This window comes from Pleurodeles waltl, chromosome 1_1 (assembly GCF_031143425.1).
Source record: "Pleurodeles waltl isolate 20211129_DDA chromosome 1_1, aPleWal1.hap1.20221129, whole genome shotgun sequence".
In the NCBI taxonomy this organism is placed as follows: domain Eukaryota; kingdom Metazoa; phylum Chordata; class Amphibia; order Caudata; family Salamandridae; genus Pleurodeles; species Pleurodeles waltl.
In genome coordinates this window covers 563,272,090-563,294,271 of record NC_090436.1, presented here as the reverse complement: position 1 = coordinate 563,294,271, position 22,182 = coordinate 563,272,090, and the positions used below count along the sequence as shown (strand labels likewise).

The 22,182-nt window shown below is 45.4% G+C and overlaps 1 protein-coding gene across 1 annotated transcript in view; it reads left to right on the top strand.

Moving 5' to 3' along the window:
* SLCO4C1 (solute carrier organic anion transporter family member 4C1) overlaps nucleotides 1-22,182 on the top strand; it is a 490,988-nt gene that overhangs the window by 203,015 nt on the left and 265,791 nt on the right. Inside the window, exon 5 of the mRNA XM_069226038.1 lies at nucleotides 13,422-13,543. Within this exon, the coding sequence (XP_069082139.1) occupies nucleotides 13,422-13,543 (122 nt within the window). The remainder of the gene's footprint in view (nucleotides 1-13,421; nucleotides 13,544-22,182) is intronic.

The following is a 22,182-nucleotide window of genomic DNA, read 5'->3' as shown; positions in this document are numbered from 1 at the left end:
CCAGGTGAGTAAACAAACTTCATTTGGGAGTTCACTTACAGGGGTATTGGGGCATGTAACCACTGGACTGTTGGTTGGAGATACAGAAACAGGGTCTGTCACCACAGGTGAGTAAACCTCATTTGGGAGTTGACAAACAGGGGTTTCTGGACAAGTGAACACTAAGCTGATGGTTGAAGTTACAGAAACAGTGCCTGCTGGGAGCTGTAGTACTCTCTCTACTACACACACTTGACAAATGTTCTCCCCCTGGTGAGTAAACTTCATTTGTAAATTCACTTGCAGATGCATTGGGGCATGTGACCACTGGGCTGATGGCTGGAACTACAGAAACAGGGTCTGCTCGTAGCTGCAGTCAGGTCACTCTCTCTACTACACACACTTGACAAATGGTCTCCCCCCAGGTGAGTAAACTTAATTTGTGAGTTAACTTACAAGTGTATTGGAGCATGTGACTAAAGGGCTGATGGTTGGTGTTACAGAAACAGGGCCTACTGTGAGTTGCAGTCTGTTCTATCTCTCTACTCCCCAAAACTTGACAGATGTTCTCCCTCCAGGTGAGTAAACATCTTTTGGGAGTTTAAAAACGGGGGTGTATATGAGCAAGTGAACACTGGGCTGGTGGTTGGAATTACAGAAAAAGGGCATACTGGGAGTTGCAGTCAGGTCACTGTCTCTACTAGACACAATTGACAAATGTTCTCCCCTGGGTGAGTAAACCTAATTTGTGAGTTCACTTACAAATGTACTGGGACATGTGACTACTGGGCTGATGGTTGGAGTTACAGAAACAGGGCCTGCTGGGAGTTGCAGTCAGGTCACTCGCTCTAATCCCCGGTACTTTACAGATGTTCTCCCCCCAGGTGAGTAAACTTCATTTGTGAGCTCACTTTCAGATGTATTGGGGCATGTGACCACTAGACTGATGGCTGGAGATACAGAAGCAGGGCCTGCTGGGAGTAACAGTCAGGTCACTCTCGCTACTACACACACTTGACAGATGTTCTCACCCCAGGTGAGTAAACTTCATTTGGAAGTTGAAAAGCAGGGTTTTTTCAGACACGTGAGCACTAGGCTAATGGTTAGAGTTACAGAAACAGTGCCTGCTGGGAGCTGCAGTCAGGTCACTCTCTCTACTACACACACTTGACAAATGTTCTCCCCACAGGTGAGTAAACTGTATTTGTGAGTTCACTTGCAGATGTATTGGGGCATCTGACCACTGGGCTGATGGCTGGTGTTACAGAAACAGGGCCTGCTGGGAGTGTCAGTGAGGTCACCCCCAATACTTGACAGATGTTTTTCACCCAAGTGAGTATAGTTCATTTGAGAGTTGACAAACAGGGTTACATGGGCAACTGAACACTGAGTTGGTGGTTGGAGTTACAGAAAAAGGGCCTGCTGGGAGTTGCACTCAGGTCACTCTGTCTACTCCCCAAAACTTGACAGATGTTCTCACCCAGGTCAGTAAACTTTATTTGTGAGTTCACTTACAGATGTATTGGGGCATGTACCTGCTGGGCTGATGGTTGGAGTTACAGAAACAAGGGAGTTGCAGTCAGGTCACTCTCCCTACTATATACAGTTGAGGAGTGTTCTCCCTCCAGGTGAGTAAACTTTGTTTGGGGGTTGACAAACAGGGGTTTTTAGACAAGTGAACACTAGCCTGGTGGTTGGCGTTAAAGACACAGTGGGGGGGCCAGGGCCGCGAATGACGGAAGCACCGCCAACAGGCTGGCGGTGCTTCCTGGCCCATTCTGACCGGGATTTCCCCCGGCTGGGCGAATCCGCAAGCAGCGCTGCCCTGGGGATTCTGACCCCCTTCCCGCCAGCCTGTTTCTGGCGGTTTTCACTGCCAGGAACAGGCTGGCAGGAACGGGTGTCCTGGGGTCCCTGGGGGCCCCTGCACTGCCCATGCGACCGCCGCCCGCCAGAGTAGGAATGAGGGCCTGTGTCTCCTGGGAGTTGCAGTCAGATCACTCTCTCTACTCCCCAACACTTGACAACTGTTATGTATAACATATCTGTATGCAGACTGCATTGAGGTTTGAGCATACATTTACATTATGGGACATACAATGGAGTCTGGAATATGCTCTTGTTATTGTGAGATTTCCAGGCCCATTTGGACTGGACTGGACTGACCATCACTGTGTCCATTTCACCTATAAGAAAACCACAGAGCAACACCGCATCCAGCTACCTCCCCACCGCCGCTGGGGCAAAGTCACCCAAGAACAACTGACCAGCACCCTCATCAACAACCTTCCACCCGACGCAATCGACCCGAGCACAGCCGCCATCAACCTCCATCAATGGATCCTCGACTGCGCCAACACCCTTGCCCCTCTCAAGAAACCCACCACCATCCAAGGAAAGAAAAAACCAGCCTGGTTCACAGACGATCTCACCACCTCCAAAAGCAACTGCCAGAAACTCAAAAAGAAATGGATCCAAGAACGCACACCCGACAACCTCGCCACTTCACCGAACGCATCAACAACAACGCCCACGACTGCAAAGAACTCTTCGGCATCGTGAAGGAACTCTCCAATCCGAAAGCCAACTCCAACGACATCCCGCCCTCCCAGAAACTCTGCGATGACCTCTCCACCTTCTTCCACCAGAAAATCACCACCATCCACGACAGCTTCATCACCGGTCCACCGCCAGACCCCACCCCCGACGTCTCCTCCCGCGAATGCCGCCTCACCGCCTGGACCCACGTGGACGAGGCAGAAACCATAGCAACCATGAACACCATCCACTCAGGCTCCCCCACGGACCCCTGCCCCCATCATGTTTTCAACTCAGCCAACGCCACCATCGCCCCCGAACTCCGCAAGATCATCAACCTCTCCTTCACTTCTGCCACCTTCCCGGACAGCTGGAAACACGCAGAAATCCAACCCCTCCTCAAAAAACCCAAGGCTGACCCCAACGACCTCAAAACTTCCGTCCGATCTCTCTCCTCCCTTTTCCAGCGAAAGTCATCGAGAAGATCGTCAACACTCAGCTCACCCACTTCCTCGAAGACAATTCCATCCTGGACCCCTCACAATCCGGATTCAGACGAAACCACAGCACTGAGACCGCCCTCCTCACCGCCACAGATGACATCAGACATCAAATGGACAACGGCGAAACCTCAGCCCTCATCCTCCTCGACCTATCAGCCGCTTTTGACACCGTCTGCCACCGCACCCTACTGACCCGCCTCCAGGAAGCCGGCATCCAAGATAAAGCCCTCCACTGGATCTCATCCTTCCTCTCCGACAGAACGCAGAGAGTCCGTCTCTCCCCTTTCCGCTCCAAAGCCACCAACCTCATCTGCGGCGTCCCCCAAGGATCCTCCCTCAGCCCCACGTTGTTCAACGTCTACATGGCCCCCCTCGCTCAACTGGCCCGCCAACATCATCTCAGCATCATCTCCTACGCCGACGATACCCAGCTCGTCCTCTCCCTGACCAAAGACCCGCTCACCGCCAAAACAAACCTCCACGAAGGACTAAAATCCATCGCCGATTGGATGAACAACAGTCGCCTGAAACTCAACTCCGACAAGACGGAAGTCCTCATCCTCGGACGCACTCCCTCAGCCTGGAACGACTCATGGTGGCCCTCCGTCCTCGGACCCCCACCCACCCCTGCCAGCCACGCAAGAAACCTCGGCTTCATCCTGGACTCCGCCCTCACCATGTCCAAACAGGTCAGCGCCGTCTCCTCCTCCTGTTTCAACACCCTTCGAATGCTCCGCAGAATCTTCAAGTGGATTCCAACAGAAACCAGAAAGACGGTGACCCAGGCCCTCGTCAGCAGCAGACTTGACTACGGCAACGCACTCTACACAGGCATCCCAACCAAAGACATCAAACGCCTCCAACGTATCCAAAATGCCTCCGCCCGACTGATCCTCAACATACCCCGCCGAAGTCACATCTCCCCTCACCTAAAGGAACTCCACTGGCTCCCGGTAGACAAGAGAATCACCTTCAAACTCCTGACCCACGCTCACAAGGCACTTCACAACACCGGACCCTCCTACCTCAACTCCAGACTCAACTTCTACACTCCAACACGTCAACTCCGATCCGCCAACCTCGCCCTCGCCATCGTACCCCGAATCCAGCGCAAGACATCCGGCGGCAGATCCTTCTCCTTCCTCGCCGCCAAGACCTGGAACTCTCTCCCCACATCTCTTCGCCAGACCCAGGACCTCCTCGCATTCAGAAGGCTCCTCAAGACCTGGCTCTTCGACTGCTAAACCAGCAGCTTTCCCCCCCCCCCCCCCCCCCCCTCAGCGCCTCGAAACCCTGACGGGTACATAGCGCGCTTAATAAATATTATGATTGATTGATTGATTGATTGAGATTTCCAGGCCCATTTGGACATATGTTGTATGATGGGCCTTGGTAGCTCTGATGTTGGGTCCAATGATACACATTGACAGGGTTTAAACTCAGATACTCTAGATATTTGAATGTTGGTGAAGTACATGAAGAAGACAGTGGTTAAAGGTGAGCTGTGAGCATGCATGACATTGCATTTTTGTGACTTTTTTTGTGACTTTTTTGTGTTGTAACTTATCCGCCTCCACTCCCCCAAGTATTCCTGTCAAGCCTTCTCCTCCTAGGGCGAGAGTTGTAATGGGGCACTGGGAGGGCCACGTACACTCTTATTGGCCTGCAGCTGCTGCCTGGAGACTAGGGAACAGACCTTGCCCTTGAGGTCGTTCCAACCTCTTCCTAATGTCCGCCTTTGTTCGAAGGGTGGTGCCTACAGCTCTCATACTTGCATCCACCCTGACTCTTAACTCATCTTCTGAAAAACAGGGATTTTTAGAACGTGACATGGTTGAAAAATATATGGGTGACAGGTACGTGCTTAACAGGGGAGGTGCAATATAGTGTGAATGGGCAAAAGTGTGTGGAGGGTGTTCTATGGGATGGTGAAAAGGGAGTTCCTAATCTATGTATTCTACAAAAAAAGGTGCTCAGGCTTCTTTGTCTTGCAATGGAGATGCAAAGGATTGTCAAAATCAAATTAGGGTTTATAAAGCGTAACTACTCACCCGTAAAAGTCTCAAGGTGCTAAGGAGGTTTGTCCGCTGAGCTTCAGTCGAAGAGACAGGTTTTCAGGTCCTTCCTAAATTGGGGTGGCGATGGTGACTGGCTGAGGTGCAGGGACAGGGTTTTCCAGCTCTTTGCTGCGAGGTAGGCAAAGGATCTTCCACCAGCTGAGGTCTTACGTATTGCAGGGTACGGAGGCTAGTGCTTGTTCAGTGGAACGGAGAGGTCTGGTGGGGGAGTAGAAAATGATACTGTGGTGGAGTTAGGCTGGTCCTAGGTTGTGGAGGGCCTTGTTAGCGTAGACAAGGAGCTTGAAGTTAATTATTTTCTCGATAGGAAGCCATGGAGGTCTCTTAGGTGATATGAGATATGTTAGCTGTGGGGAATGTCCAGGATGAGTCTGGCGGACGTATTTTGGCTATGCTGTAATTTTGTGAGGTTCTTCTGGGTGGTACCAGCATAGAAGGCATTGCCATAGTCATAACCAGGGCACGGGTCACGGTTTTGCAGTAGTTCCATTTGTAGATCTTCCGGAGAAGTCAGAGTGTGTGAAAGCAGGAGGTTGTGACTGAGTTGACTTGGCAGGTCATGGTGAGTGATGAGTCCAGGATGACACCGAGGTTGTGTGCGTGGTTTGTTGGGGTGGAGAGGGTGCTGAGGGTTGATGGCCACCAGGAGTCATCCCAGGCTGATGCAGATGGTCCCAGGATACTTCATCCAGGTGGCGACAGCTTCCATCCCATTGTGGACATTCTTCTTGGCAGTAGTGGAGTTTTCAGTCAGTGAGATAATCAGCTTGGTATCATCGGCATAGGAGACAATGTTTAGTCCGTGGTCCCTGACGATGGATGTGAGAGGGGCCATGTAGACGTTGAAGAGTGTGGGGCAGAGGGAGGAGCCCTGTGGAACTCTACAGCTGATCTCCGTAGGTTCTAACAGTTAAGGCGGGAGTCTGATTCTCTGTGTTCGACCAGACAGGAAAGAGCATATCCATTGTAAGGCCTTTCTGCAGATGCTGGATGGTTGGAGACTGGAGCATAGGGTGAGGTGTGAAACCGTGTCAAAGCTGGCCGATAGGTTCAGAAGGATGAAGGCTGCTGTATGGCCGCAGTCAAGGAACAAGCGGATGTCATCTGTGGCGGCGAGGAGGGAGGTCTCTGTGCTGTGATTGCTCCTCAAGCCTGATTGGAAGGTGCCCAGAATGTTGTTGTCCTCGATGTGATCACGGAGCAGAGCATTGATGGCCTTTTTGATGACCTTGGCTGGGAAAGGCAGTAGAGAGATGGGGCGGTAATTCTTGAGGCCCAGGGGATTGGCTGTGGGTTTCTTCATGAGTGGGCAGATCGCAATGTGCTTCCAGTACTCCGGGAAGGTGGCTGTCTCTATGGAACAGTTGAGGTTGTGTCAGAGTTCGGGTGTGATGGATGGCTTTGTTGAAAATGTGGTGAAGACAAGGGTCCGTAGGGGCTCTTAAGTAGATGCTGCTCATGATAGTGGGGGTCTCGTCTGTGGTGAGGGTGGTCCAGCGGTATAGGGTCTGTAGTGGTTCGATGGGATGGCTCGGGGGGGTTTGTGGGAAGGCTTGGAAGGTCTTGGGAACCGAAGCTGTCGCACATGTCTTTGATTTTCCGGTGGAAGAAGTTGGGTAGCCTGTTGCAGAGGTCTTGAGATGGAGGGATGCTTGCTGTTTCTGATTGGGGGTTGGAAAACTCTTTGACCATGGTGAAAAGCTCTTTGGTGTTGTGAGCACTGGCGCTGATGCGGTCCTGCAAGGTGGCTTTCCTGGTGACTCTAATGAGGTAGTGGTGGGATTTGGTGGCTGCTTTGAAAGCCTCTAAGTCTTCCATGGACTTGCTGTTCCTCCATCTTTTCTCTAGCTGTCTGCAGGTGTGCCTGGAGTCTTGGAGTGCGGGTGAGAACCAGCTGGGCTTCTTGCAGTGGTGTTTGACTGAGGTCTTATGGAGAGGTGCTACGGTGTTGGCACATTCTGAGATCCATTGGTGGAAGTTCCATGCCAAGATGTTAGCGTCTATGGTGAGGGTGGGGGAGACTTGCTGAGGGTGTTGGAGAGCTGTTCCTCTGTGATCCGGTTCCATTACCCGCTTGGGGCTTTGAGTCTGTGGAGGTAGCTGGTCGGTGAGGTGATGGTGAAATGGATGCGGGTGGTGGTCAGTCCAGTGAAGTGTGGAGGTGTTGTCGATGAGGATGTTGTTGCTGGTGGAAAAATTGCTTTGAGCGTGTATCCTGCGATGTGTGTTGGTGAGGTAACCAGTTGCTTTAGTCCTATTGTGGCAAGGTTGTTGAGCAGGAAAGCAGTGTTGGTGTTGTTGCTGCTGTCAATGTGGTAGTTGAGGTCTCAGAGGAGGAAGTCGTTTGAGGAGACGGGAGCAAGAGGAGAAATTATGTAAATTATGGAGTCACTGAAGGCTGGGCGGGGGCAAGGTGGCCTGTAGATGAGGGTGCCACGGAAGTATGACTTGGGTGTTGCGTGTATCTGGAAATTAGGTGCTCCATGAGGGGGGAGTGTTTTTCTGTGTTGGTTGTCAAGCGGAGCGAGGATTTGTGGACGATGGCCAGGCCGCCACCTGGATGAGAAGGCCGGTCTTTGCAGAGCAGTTTGTAGTCGCTGAGGATGTCAATGGCGAAGTCCAGTGCAGATGCTGGGTTTCTCCAAGTTTCAGTGAGGAAGCCGTTTGTCCGAGTCGGTGGAGTCCAGTGGTCTGTCAATGGATGTGTTTTTTAACATGCTTTGCAGGTGTGTCCACTTGACCAATGTGTGTCAGCTTTGTTGATTTTGATTTCATCCAATGTGCAGTTTTCTGTTACTTTGCTGACTGCGGTGGTTGACCACCATTGGCTGACTGTCACGAGGGGACCACCATGGTGACTGTGTGATTGTAATATGATTGGTGGTTGGCCATAGCACTAACACTGCTGGAGGTCAGACCACCTATATCCAGGCCACTGCGCTGCTGGTGGTCTGTATCTTTTGTTTGGTGGTCGGCAGTATAGCTCGTAATACAGTGGTCTAGGGTTCACCGGCATGGCGGTCTTTTCAGGACCGCCCACATGGTAGTCTGGCGGTCTGACCGCCAAAGTCAAGATCAAGGCCCTAAGTCTCTTGGTTCTTTCTTCTTTTTTCTTTTCAAAGTTAACATTTTTGTTTCAACAGTTTTATCACTAATCTCTTCAACTCAGTCTCTTTTCATCGAAAGCCTAAAAAGAGACTTCATTTAATGTCTTTTTCATCAAATCTAGAATTCACCCATTTGTTTATCAGTCTCTACTTCACTTTCAGGGTGGTTCTTCCTCAGACTCAGTCCAGTCTCTGATTCATTATCAAACTTGTACTGGCACTTATTCACCATGGAGTGAAACTCCTCAATTTCATCTGCTTCTTCGACTGACACTATTGCTAACTACGCTCATTCAGGTGAGACATTTTTTCAATTAGGAGATCTCCTTCTTCTTGATATTTTAGCAACTGATGATTCACTCCCACTAGTTGCTGAATCCAACTGTTTTTCTGGTTCTTGTTCTGGCTCACAAATCGTTTGTATGCAGTTTCTCTTCCTTCAAATGTCTTCAACCTTATATTGTTCAGCATCAGACTTTTTTGGGGGTCATTCTGACCCTGGCGGTCGCCGACCGCCAGGTCCAACGACCGCGGAAGCACCGCCAACAGGCTGGCGGTGCTTCCTGGGCCATTCTCACCGCGGCGGTAAAGCCGCAGTCAGAAAAGGGGAACCAGCAGTTTCCCGCCGGTTTTCCCCTGGACCAGGGAATCCTCCATGACGGCGCTGCGGCTTCCGACCCCCTTCCCGCCATCCCGTTCCTGGCGGTTTTTACCGCCAGGAACAGGATGGTGGGAACGGGTGTCGTGGGGCCCCTGGAGGCCCCTGCACTGCCCATGCCACTGGCATGGGCAGTGCAGGGGCCCCCTAACAGGGCCCCATAATGATTTTCAGTGTCTGCTTTGCAGACAGTGAAAATCGCAACGGGTGCCACTGCACCCGTCGCACCCCAGCAACTCCGCCGGCTCCATTCGGAGCCGGCTTCATCGTTGCTGGGTCTTTCCCGCTGGGCCGGCGGGCGGCCTTTTGTCGGTCGCCCGCCGGCCCAGCGGGAAAGCCAGAATGGCCGCCGCGGTCTTTTGACCGCAGTGCGGTCATTCGGCGGTTCCCGCCCGCCGCGGTTGGAATGACCGCCTTTATCTCTTTACTTTCCAAAGAACATTGACTTGAGAAGAATCCTGGACTCAGACTTGTTCTTGAACTTGAATTTGCACTTCAATTAGTTTTGTCTCTGCTCCATTCATAAGGATCTTCTTTATTCCAAAAGGGGTTTTGTAACTTGCATGAAGTCATGGCCAGGCAGGAGGTTTGTTACTGTTGTGACCAGAGGCTACTTCTTCCTGCTGCCACTAATGCTTTGCTCTTTTGCACTATAACAGCTTTTCAGTCTGCCCCCTCTGAAACTAGACTTCAAAAGTTTCAGGCTCTTCATCAGAACTTTCACTCACCTGGAACTTCAGACCTTCTGTTTGCTTTTGCTCATGCTTTTTCACTTTGTCTTAACCAATCTCAGAAAAGTATTTACCCTCTCCCCTGGATTCATGCTGCAAACTCTGAGCACACTGTGTGCCTTGATCATTTGTCTCATCCTTTGCTTCAGCTATTATCAATCTTTTCAAAAGTGTGAGTGTGGATCCACTGAGGCACACTCACACTTTTGACATCTGTATTGGTTGTCACTATCACTTGTTAAGGTCATCTCTTGTCAAGACAACCTTTGCGGACATGGTTGTGGATCACTACTCATTCACATGGATTCAATCCATGGCAGGGAATGTCTCTGTAATCTTCTGTTCACATCTTTACCTGATGAGAGACCGATTTCACCATGTCAGCCGGAACCCTGCAATAGGTAAGCACAATGTCATTAGTTTTTGTTAGTGCGGATGAAGGTACATATGCAAATCTCATTGCATAAGAAATTCATAGCGAGATAACCCACTCTTCTTGTTAGGAGTACTTGTCAAATTCATTAAAATAAGAAGTAGCACACCAGGCCACTTCTAACCAGTTGAAGCACACACTTTCACCAATTTATTCTTGGCAGTGTCGTTTGCACATTCTATTGAACTAGAGAATTGTGATCGATAACTACATTAAAAACATTTGTTTGGTGTTAAACACTGTAAAAATTATCTTCAATACTTCATTCTTAAAGTGTGTTCCATGAACAGCCTCAATAGAAGCTGGAAGGTCAAAACAAGGAGTTAATTCCATTAACAACAATCTGGCAACTCTAAGGCTAACCGCTCTCCTTGGGGTAAATGCTTCCACCCATTTCTGAGTGCATCTTCCTTAAAATCTCTTAATTCATTCAAAGTTTTTTGTATTGTATCGATGAAGAAACAATTCACATTATTTAATTCTTTGTTCCATCAGTTTCAAATTTATCATTGTAATTTCCTTGTACATTTGACTCCTCCTACAAAGTGAAATACCTTGCCATTTGATCTCATATCTGTTACCAAAGGTAACCATATCCTTTCCAGTTTTGCGGACTGGAAAATTAACAATGGCTACTTCTCATGGTTTCTGAATTGCTCCTAACAAATTCAGTATGTAAGTACTATTTTTAATAGGCATTCCAGAGGATGTCATTAATCCTCACTGTGACCATAGCTGTCCATAGTATGAACAACACTGAAACCATACTATCTATTATAATTATAATAGTCAAATTGTCTGATATGCAGCAAGTCCATGTTAAGGTAATCAATTCTGCCACGTGCACTGAAGTTATATTTGGCAAAGGGGACATCTCTAGAGTCTCTAAAATTGAAAATATGCTATAGGGAGCCTTTTATGTTTCACATTGGACTCCTAAAGAGGAACCATCAACAAATAATGTTAGATCAGCCATTTCCTAAGGGATGTCTTTCATGTTTGGTCTTGGTCTTATGCACAACACTGTCACCTGTAAACAGTCATTGTCCAATTCATCATCAATTTCATTATCCCTGTCTTCACAACTCTTGTCTGAAATTGGAAACAATGTTACTGGATTCAAAACATTACGTCTCCAAATAGAAATAGTCTTTGCTGCAAGTATTGTCTGATTATATCGAGTGAGTCTACTTTTTGTTATATGCTCAGTCCTTGTATTTGTTAAAAGGACCTCAGCTGAGTAAGGGGCATAAATAATTAGTATGGCCCATCACTATGCCATCACTTTGCTCAAGTGCCAAACAAACTGCTGAAACCAATTTCTAACAACCTGGAAGACTTACAGCTACCAGATCTAAAACAGCAGAAATATATGCCACTATGCATATTAATCCTCCGTCTTTATGGGTGACAATTGAAAGTGTACATCCCTTTCTTTCATGGCAGAACAGAAAAAAATATTATATTGTAATCAGGCATCCCGAAGGTGAGTGCATGATTCAAACTCTCTTTTTCAATTGTTTAAATGCGTCAATGTATTCATAATTTTTCCCAGGTCTTCCACTCGTGGTAAATCTGTGAATGTGTCAAAATCGATGGATGTTTCATTGGGGCATCCACACAATAACCATGGAATGCCTCCCTGTGGCAAAGTAACGCAATGCAATGATTTGTGCAGCGTTGCTTTACTCTAGATGTATGCGGCCACTCAGGGGCATGCAAGGTGGCTTTGCTTGTCTTCATAAATCTAATTTTGGCCTTGTATTGTGCTTGCACCGCATTGCGTGGTGCAAGAGGGACGTAGCACCCATTATAAATATTCTACTAAGTGCAAACTCATATAGAGTAGTGACAGCATTTTAAGGGAACAGAGAGAGACACAAGTAAATCGGGCAAAGTCTCTGAAGGGAGATGAGAAGTCAACCTGAAACTTTAAAACCGGGGTTTTTATACACAAAACTGCAGATTCAGCTTGTCATGATCATGGTTAGCTCACATTGGGCAAATCAAAGCAAGATTGTAATTTAAAAAACTCCTTAACACTAACCCAGTGATTCCCTTTTGACTTCTGTAGACCCCCACTTTATCATTACTGGAACCCGGAGACCCCCACTAAATCATTATTGGAACCCAGGGACGCCCCCACTGAGTCATTACTGGCCTAAACATTGTCAATGATTTGAACCACAAAACAGTACACAGAAAATACAGAAACATCCATTCATCAAACACATACACAAATGATTACACATTTTATTTGCAGACAAATATAGATACAAAAAATGAAAAATTGGATTTTAATATGAAGGTTGGAGCTTTCTAAATTTAGTTGAAGGCACACATCATCCATACTATATTCAGCTTGATGCACCTGCACTGCTCTCACAAATCATTCTGAGGATACTAATTTAATATTTAGCCTCCAATTTCAAATTCATTGACATTACAGTATGTTTTAAAATCGTCAGATTTACATTTAGCCACTTTATTTATTTACACTTTATTAATATGTTACTATTATTTATTTTCCAAGCAGCCTCAGACCCCATGAGGAGGCTTTGTGGGTCCCCAGGGGTCCCCGGACCACAGGTTGGGAACCACTGCACTAACCCATTTCTTAAGAAAAGAGAATCCTTCTGTTTGCTCCCTCAGCAACTGCAGTGTTGAGATGTAAAATAGAATATGAAATATTGGCAAACAGTGGCTCATACCTCAATGTTCTTCTGCAGGCCTACATCAGAACTTCAGGCCTATCTCAGAACTTCCAACGGAAGCCCTTTAAAATAATACATAGAGAACACGATCAAAAGTTTCACACTTTCTAAGAAGAGTTACTATCTACGTCACAGTCCACTGTGCTCCGAGGAAACTGAGTGGGGGGGTGGCAGCAGGTCACTGTTTGGGAGGGGGATTCAGCAGGAGGAGTATTAACTAACACCAGAAACCGCATCTATCCTAATGAAATAGTGTTCCACACAAAAATGCAGCAACTATACTACTTTAATAATCACAGTGATAACCAATATAATCAAGTTGTTTAAAGTGCAACATCATTAATTCATTGGTTATAGGTATTTACAGCATAAAAAATAATAATTTGACTTCCTAAAAAGCTTTAACATGACCACCTTAGCCACCAGTATAGTAAAGACTGCCAGATATGCTGTGTATAAGCCTTGCTTAGCATAGCACTCAGAGCAATGTTCTAATGTGCCAATGGAAGAAAAAGGGTTAAACAAAGAAAGGTTGTGCATTAGGAAATGTTGGCGTTGTTATTGTCTTTCATTGTTTGTTTCTTGACTTGCCAGTGTCTACTATCAGTTGTGTGAAATAATACTCTTAAATATACTGAAGTTTCACAGACCTTAACAATATATTTTCTTTGCCCTTTTAGTGTCCACCTAACTCCAGATGACCCAAGATGGCTTGGTTCTTGGTGGATAGGATTTATCATCTGCTGTTTTATAACTTGGCTCTTAATACCTCCTTTGTCTTGCTTTCCCAAGCATTTGCCAGGTAAGTGTCTAATACTAACATTATAAACACAAGCATTTATCAATTAAATAAATACAGAGCAGTACACACATTAAGTTTTGAGTACAGGGCAATATATTTGTTGCAGTTGTCGCGTAGGCTCTCATTATTCTAATGAGTCTACTGGATTTTGAGGAGCAGAATCCCCTCAGTGTGGAAGACTGTCTAACCCACTGCAGGTGACACCTGTCATTCCAACCCGGGGTTTGCTCCGGCCAACTAGCAGTGCCTCATCTCCACCCAAGAACAGGGATGACTGGGTAGCCGAGCGCATGACATGATTGGTTTCTCAGGGAAGTCGTGTTCACTCAGGTCTCATCCGTTTCTCTCAGTTACCTTAGTCTCATATATAAATGACAAACAGAGGCAGTATATGTTTTAATATGATTTTAAAATGACTGCATCTTAGATAGCAAAGCATGAGCTGCAATAACCAGGATGACACAGCATGACAATATTAAAATGGTAACGAGGAGAGTGAAGCATAGAAATAATGTGATCATATTGTCGCTACATTTGATAGACTAATTCCTACCTTAGCTATAATAGAGCACAGCATATTACGCTCTAATTCTGCCCTTCAGGTTCCCCTGGGAAGACATCATCCTCCATACCTGAGCAAAGACCTGCAGTCTGCGTTAGCATCTGTAGTGAAGCATTCAGCAATCAGCATACAGTCTTGGATCTCTAGCTGGAATCTCCCTATAGCATGTAAAAAGAAGTGTTTTTATAATAAAACAGTTGATGTTCTGAGAAAATGTCTCTAGGTAAGGATGTGTATTTTCTACGAATGTCAGAGACTAAACTTATACCACGTTCACCGGCAATGTACCGTGCTGTAGCCTTGGAAGAAGCACAGATTGAGCAAGAATGTTTTGTTTGAGAACATTGTGCTGGCTTAGGAAAACAAGTAGATAAACAGAAAATAAAACAAGACAGTAAAAGTGGCTATTGTAACAATAAAATAAAGCCAAATAAAATATATCTAGGCTAGAGTGCACAGTGACTTGGCCTAATGTGTTAAAATAACGTGCACAGAGCTATAGCTAAAATGGCTACACTACACAGTGGAGACCAACATTATAAAAGGTCCTGGAGATTCCTTGCACATGAAAAATCTGTCAACTATGCTGCTTAACGCATTTAAATATAGTCTTAGTGTTCCTGACATAATAAAGCACCTTCAAAGAATCAGGAAAGGCAAACAGTTTGTTCAAGTCATGATAATGTCCTTGATATGTTTAGTGCTTAAGGACTTGAGATCTTTTCCATGCCAAAATCCCCTGCAGTCACAGCTGGTGCCACCTGCCTTCTGTAGACCCAAGGGCAATGCTGCTGTATGCTGAAAAGTGCTTGTAGTGAACTAGAGGGCATGGATTGAAAAGACATACTTTTTCCACTGAACGCTTTTCAAATTAATGTACGATCCTAGAAGTGGTGTACAATAGGAAGACAAGATTTTAGAAATCATTGTCTGTTCTTACCAGCAGTGAATACCAAAATATCGAAACTAAAATATAGAGTAGCCAAAATATTGTGAAAAGGATATTGAGGACAATAATACTTTGAAGGTATGTTTCCATGGGTAAGCAAACTTTTCCTATCCTTAAATCCACATAAATGCACCTTGACAATACATACATATTTTCAAGTTGCATATATCTGGAGTCAAGGACAGTAAATCTATACTTATCTTTTTGCACTTACCTTCTTGATATTCTTTCCCTGATACTTTTGCCATAATATTTTGTCCACATAATATTTTGTCCTCAATGTTCTGACATTGTATGACAAGTGTTATCAGCACTCTCGGTTCAAACTGGCAATACCTGTCTTAATAGTGAATCCCAAAATTAAAGACCATGCGAATAGAACTGCTTTCATGGTGTCCATCATCTATACAGAATTCATTAAATGTACTGGGGAAATATTGCTTACTCTGGGAACATATATTTCAATAACATATGTTCTTTATATGGAAATATTACAACCTTTGAGTGTCTTCAGCTATGGCTTCAATGTACATCTTCATTCTTACTAACTCTGACCACCTCTGTTAATTGCATCTGATTATCCCAGTTACATCCAATTAAAGGAGTCTACTATATCTTGGCAATGGCATACAAATGAGAATATGGGTACATATTTGGGTACATTTTTCTTACTAAAATGTTTTTTTCTGAGCACCATCGTTAAATCGGCATATGAAGCATCTTGTTTTTTGTACCACTGATGCGCACAAGCCTCCAGTGGCTGTTTAGATTGTTCTGGACTGAAGTGTGCCTGTCAATGTGTGTCTCCAAGCCTTGATGTTGACATAAGGTAATGAGTGCTTTCTAACATCTGGATTGCTCCTGTACTTTGTAGCTGGCCTCAATTGCAGCTTTAGAAAAAGGTGCACTGTCTTCCATTTACCTACTGACAGGAACAAGGAACACATATAAAGTGTTACAAAAAAGTGTATATTCTACTTCTCACATTTTCTATGTAGTATTTGCGGTTCGCTAGCTGCAAATGCTTTTTACTGGATACAACTGTCTCAAAAGGGTTTGTGGATTTTGAACTTCATGGGCCCTATTCACGAAGGTGAATTGTATGTAAGTTTGTGACTGACTCCATCATATTTATATCTATGCCCAAAAGGATTTCAGTCAGGTATGAATGGTTTTACCACTCAGATTCTCTACCACAAATGCAGATGAATCTGCCCTTGTAAATCCCATTCGTGGGGTGCGAAAGGAATATTCCAAGGCATAATTTGCCTTGGACACATAGGAATAACTACAAACGTGTGTTAGCATTCCCACACTCTTTTCTGACATATTGCCACCATGGAAATGGCTGGAGATTTACAACAGCCAAGGGTTAGGATGGGAAGGGGAATGGATCACCTCCATATTTGATGGGCATTAAGGTGACAAGAGTGAATTTGCACAAAAGACTCCATATGTCCAGTATGGGGTTCTCCACAACCGAAACCTCTGCACAGGGAGAACAGGTGCCTTCACAGAAGTGCAGCTGTCTAGTCACAGTTCTGGGAATGTTTGTGAATAGCAAACAAATGGTTCCAGCAGAGGCATAAATCTACACCCATACTTCATACCTAACAATATGACAGTGTGCAATTGTAGATACAGCCCTAAAGTCTTGCAATTCACAAGTAATTTACACCTGTTAATAAATTTGAACTGAAACTAAAGACTCCATGAAACATTATACATGTTTTCCAACTAAATAAAGCCTGTTCGTGCCCCAGAGTATTGTTTTTTATCTGGTGCGATAAAAGGCATCTGGTTTCCAACTTGGATTCAGAACATAATAAGGATTAGAAGGGGTGAAGGGAGGGTGGTCTAAGAAGCTTATATGTGAATACCTAAGGTACTAAAACAGCTTTTGAAAAAGGCAACAAAATACCCTTAAACTAAAGCTATATATTATCCTTATATAGGTTGAGCTCATGACGTGTTCCAATGAAGCCGTAGCAATTAGAGAATAAATATAGAGGCAAAACTACGGTTATTTATGAGAAACATACAAATTATCACAACATTCGAGGAAAATAAGTGAAAAAAATATTTATAGAAGCATGATAACCCCATAAATGTTTTGGCTAATCACTGGTAAATATAAAAACAAAATGCAAAAACAATTGCTAATCAGAGTGTCTTTGGCATATGCTGTCTCTTAACTGTGTAATAAGTACTTTAACTGGAAATGGCAAAATAGTTCAGTACTCTTCTACAGCACATTTTATTAGAGGATCTCAGTATGCTATTATTATTCACATATACCCTTGAGACTAGGGTAAAGTCATTTACCTTGACACCCTGTAGGAAATGTGGCAGACTTCCATATCTGTAACCTGCCACTTTATCCTGGGCATGGGGGTACTTTGTAACTTTGAAGGGTGATCACTTTGTGCACAGGCGCAGCTGACAGGGAGAATGAAGGCTGACACAAGTAAATTTCTTTCCATTGCCCTGTACAGAGCCAGGCACATGTTTGGTAGCCAGTCACAAAGGCTGTCAAACCTACATCAATGTCCACGTCAGTTCCTGGCTTTTAAGTATAGTGCATCAATGCATATTGCTTCTAAAATTGAAATCAAATTGAAACTCTCTTCTAATTTTATCAGACTGTTTGTATGTGACTCATACAAAGCCCGTTCTTGGTATAAAAATGGTTACCTCCCTCCTCACAAGTCATGTGTAAAGCATGCTAATATCCACTGAGATAATGTACAGCCTCAATGGTATATCTGTGTGTGTGCTGGACCTGTCAGCTATAGGGTGGTCTTCTCCCAAACGTTTTGCCTTCCTCCCCCATTTTTGCTGATCTCATTTCTGCTGGCCTTAGGACTCTGCACACTTTACCACTGCTAACCAGGGCTATAGAGCATGTGTGCACTCCTCAAAACAAGGTAACATTGGCTTATCCCCAATTGACCTATTTGAATTACTTGCAAATCCATAGTACAATGGTACTTCATGTACCCAGGGCCTAAAAAAAGGAATGGTACTTGTGGGCCTGCAGCACTGATTGTGCCACCCACTGAGGCAGCCCTTTTAACATGTGTCAGGCTTGCTACTGCAGCTTGTGTGTGTAGTTTCATTCTGCAATTTCGACCTTGCAAAAAAACTTTTTGCCAGGCCCAAAACCAATTTAAGAATCTCATAAAGTAGGCCATGAACAGCCTAAAGGGCAGGGTGCAGTGAATTAGAAAAGTAGGACATCCAATTTCGAGTTTTTCATGTCCTGGTGGTGCAAAACTCTTAAACTCGTTTTCAATACTGCAAGGCCTACGTCTGCCATATGCTAACATTGGAATCACCATATTATCCTAATAAGCTATAACTTCCAAATAGGAGCATGACATGTTCATGTTTGGTGTCTTTGGAATTGTAACGAAAAATTGTCTCTTGTGGTAAAGTCAGATTTTAAATCACAAATTTAAAAATTTCACTTTTAGAAATTTCCCATTTTCCTGCGTTAATACAAAAACGGGATACTGTTCCTATGAAAGGTAAAAGATTATTGCTTAAAACCCTACGGGAAGAGGGGGGATCCTAGTCATCAGAAGATAGAGCACTCACACCCCCAAATAGGTGTCATGATTCATAATTGGTCTGGTTCTTGTTGGGCCGGCGCTGCAATGCCCCTTTGTCAGAGGTCTTCTGATTTGCTGCAATGATGAGAGTACTTGAGAGTGGTTGTCTAAGGGGTACCCAGTCGATTTTAATGAGGTAGTCCCCTTGGCAGAGATAAAAGCAAAAAGGATTGCTGTTGCCTGGTCTCAGTGGACCTTGACAGCTTCATACGGATGTCTCACGCCTTGTGGCCCGACTGGCTCTTCGGTGTTCCATCAGGACCAAAAGGATTATTCTTACCCTACACCTTAGTGGGATATGTGATGTGTGAGATGGGTATCCCCAATTGAATTATGTCTGCAATACCTATTGTGGTACAGGAAAGAACAATGTTCCAAACTGTAAAAAAGAAAAGAAATAAAACAGCTCTATGAGTTTTTTTATCACCTTTGAGCATATGGATTGACACTCCCTGTAGCATTCACAATATGCCCTTTGTATATATATATAATATATCTGTGAGTTAACACAACATGCCAGGAGTGCAATGTCACTCCAAGGTGAGCAGTGTGCAGTGACACAAAACAGGCGAGACAGGTGACCAAACAAAATAATAAAACAAACAACACACAAAAGTGTAGCATTATCGGGTAATATATCCTAATAAGTCAGAGTAGGGATCTTACTCTATTGGATGGTTCAGTATTGCCCTTTAGGTCTAGGCAGATTCCCACGCACAGCTGTGGAGAAACTAGTGAGAAGTAAATTGCCATTGAGGAGAAAGTTTTAGGAGGAAAACAACATAATGTTTGTACAATCCCAATACATAAATATTACTCATGTGGTCCCAAGCAGTGTTTAGTCCGTAACCTACCCCCTCTGGAGGTGAAAAATGAGGATAAGGGGAGGGGTTTTTAAGTGTTAGCAAACTGGATGCACATGTGCTAAAGCCATCTCAGGTGCGGGACCCACATAGTATATAGACCGTGGAATGAGGCTGCCATGTTTGAGGTAGTGAGTAGCATACCCAAGGCTGTGGGAGTGGTCCCATTCACAGGCGGCACAAGGTGATATAGAATGCCCTGATTCATATAAAGTTTGGGTTGCTAGCAGGCGGGCCACAATGCAAGGAAAATCCATAAGGAGGTGCGAGGACCCCTCACTGTCTTTGCACTCTGGCCTCACCTTCAATGGGCAGAGAGGCTGGTAGGTGTGTGCCTCACTGCTAGCAAACATCTGAATGGCCCTATTTAACAAAATAAAATTGTGGCACCATGCTGGAGTGCCATCACTTTCCACTAAAATACAATTGTTCTAAATACTGAAAGTTATTAGGTGTCTCATGTCAAGTTTTTTTGTTAAAATCAGTTAAGTAAGTTAGGAGACCTTATCAGTACAGCAGTTCCAGTCCACCATTTTTTCTGGATGATTTGTCTACGGGTCTTCTTTTGAGACAAGCCCACACCAGATCTCGGGGACTCCGGTTTATGTAACCCTTCAAGATTTACTCCAACTACGGCTGCGACTCCCAACGAAGTGCTGACTTTCAAACAAGCAGTCCTCAAAGGGGTGGAGCAGTTGAAACCCCACCACACCTTTTTACAACCTGTCAACTAGAGAACAAGAGGCAATGAGAACCCTTACAGATGATCCAACAATTACCATAAAACCAGCGGACCAAAGATACTACCATTCCATTCAGTCTGAGCCTACAGAGAGGCTGTTTATTAGGAAGCAGCCAGTGGTTACAAGCAGCAGAAAACCAAGGTCGGTGATGAACAGCGAAGAGGAGAGGGGTCGCTGGCGATGTCAGTCTCTATGCTGGGGCGTTCCCTGGAGTCAGTGAACTTCGTGTGACTGTTGGTTTCCGGGCAGGCATCAGACAAGCCTTGGTAGCTGCAAGGGTGGGCCACAGGCTTTCTGGTGGCTGGAGGTACCACCAGTTATGGGAGTCTTCCTTGGAGTTTCGGTGTCCACTGGGGTCCCTCTTGCTGGGACCAACAAGTCTTCACCTCAGGCACATGTCTGGTGCGCTGTTCCAGTACTAGTCTCCCTAGATTACTATGTGTCCTCTTCTTTGCGCTGGGGCTGGAGTCCAGGACCTGTTGTTAGGGCAGACGTCTCTTTGTGCTTCTTTCTTCTTTTCCAGGTAAGATCTGGTGCCAGGGGAGCCCCTTAAAACCTGGTTTAGAGGGCATGTAAGGGTGTGAGTGACAGTGACCAATAGACTACTAGTCCCTGAGGCTAATCCACCCCAGCAGTAAGAACTTCCTGTGGGAGCATGTCACTTTTTACCCAGAACCCACTATTCTTAGGTTCTGCAAGATGGCAGAACCGTCCCTTGGCTGTGCAGACCTCTTAGCCCATTCTCAAGATGTGGCTAGTCCTGTGAGGGCACACACCTCCTGCATAGCTAATTTCCCGCCAATCTGAAGGAAACGCTACCTAATGTCCATGTTGTACATACACTTGGATACCAGCGTGTTGGAATACACATTGCTGGCAATACCTTGGATGATGAAGCGGCAAAATCAGCAGTAGCTACAGCTTCTGTTGCTGCAGTAACTCATTCTAGAATGAAATTGGATGATGAAGCACTGGCTGCTGTGAAAGCTTCAGCTGACAGCACGCCCTCGCCGAAAGGCATATCCTGCCAAATATTCCTACTGCATGTCATGCCTAAATACTGCCCTAGTAGTAATACCAGGGGTGGGTAATCATGTGATTCCCAATAAAGATCAAAGACCAGAATGATCAAAGCAGCACATGAGGGAGTTGCTTCTGCTCATCCTGGTGTGACGGCTACAATATCATTGTTACAAGGACGTTATTGGTGGCCAGGTCTATATAAACCGACCAAGCAGTATAAACCTTTTGTTGTGACATCTGTCAGCAAATAAAGGGGTCCACTGTCAAACGCCCACCACAGACATCCCTCCTAACTTCTAACAAACCATTACAATGTGTGTACTTGGACCATTGTGGTCCCCTGACACCTGATAGTGCACACAAATACATTTTAGTCACTGTTGACTCATGCTCCAGATTACTATGGGTTTGGCACAATGCTTGGCTGATGCTCAAACTGTTATTAAAGATTTGCAAGTCTTTATCGGCACCTATGCTGTTGCGGCTTTCCACTCGGACCAGGGCCTTGCCTTTGCTTCAAGGACTTTCAGGGACACCAGGGCTTCGTTAGGGTTCCAATTGCATTATTCGTCTCCATTTCATCCTGATTGAAATAGTGTCATGAAACAAAGAAACTGGGATTTAAAGCAGTCCTTAACAGCCAGAGTATTAGGCTCGGGTCGTAGTTGACTTACTCACCTGTATGGAGTCACGAGAGCACTTAATAATCTGCCCAGAAGGTCCCTGGGGGGCAGGCGTTCCTTATACGAATGCCTGTTCGGAACACAAATGTATGGTACAGTTCTTGATGGTCCTGGCGCGGAGGCGGCAGATACACCTGTTGACATGTCTTGCAGGACTTACAACGGTTCCATGACCACAACGCATCTGCCAGTGCCGCCTCCT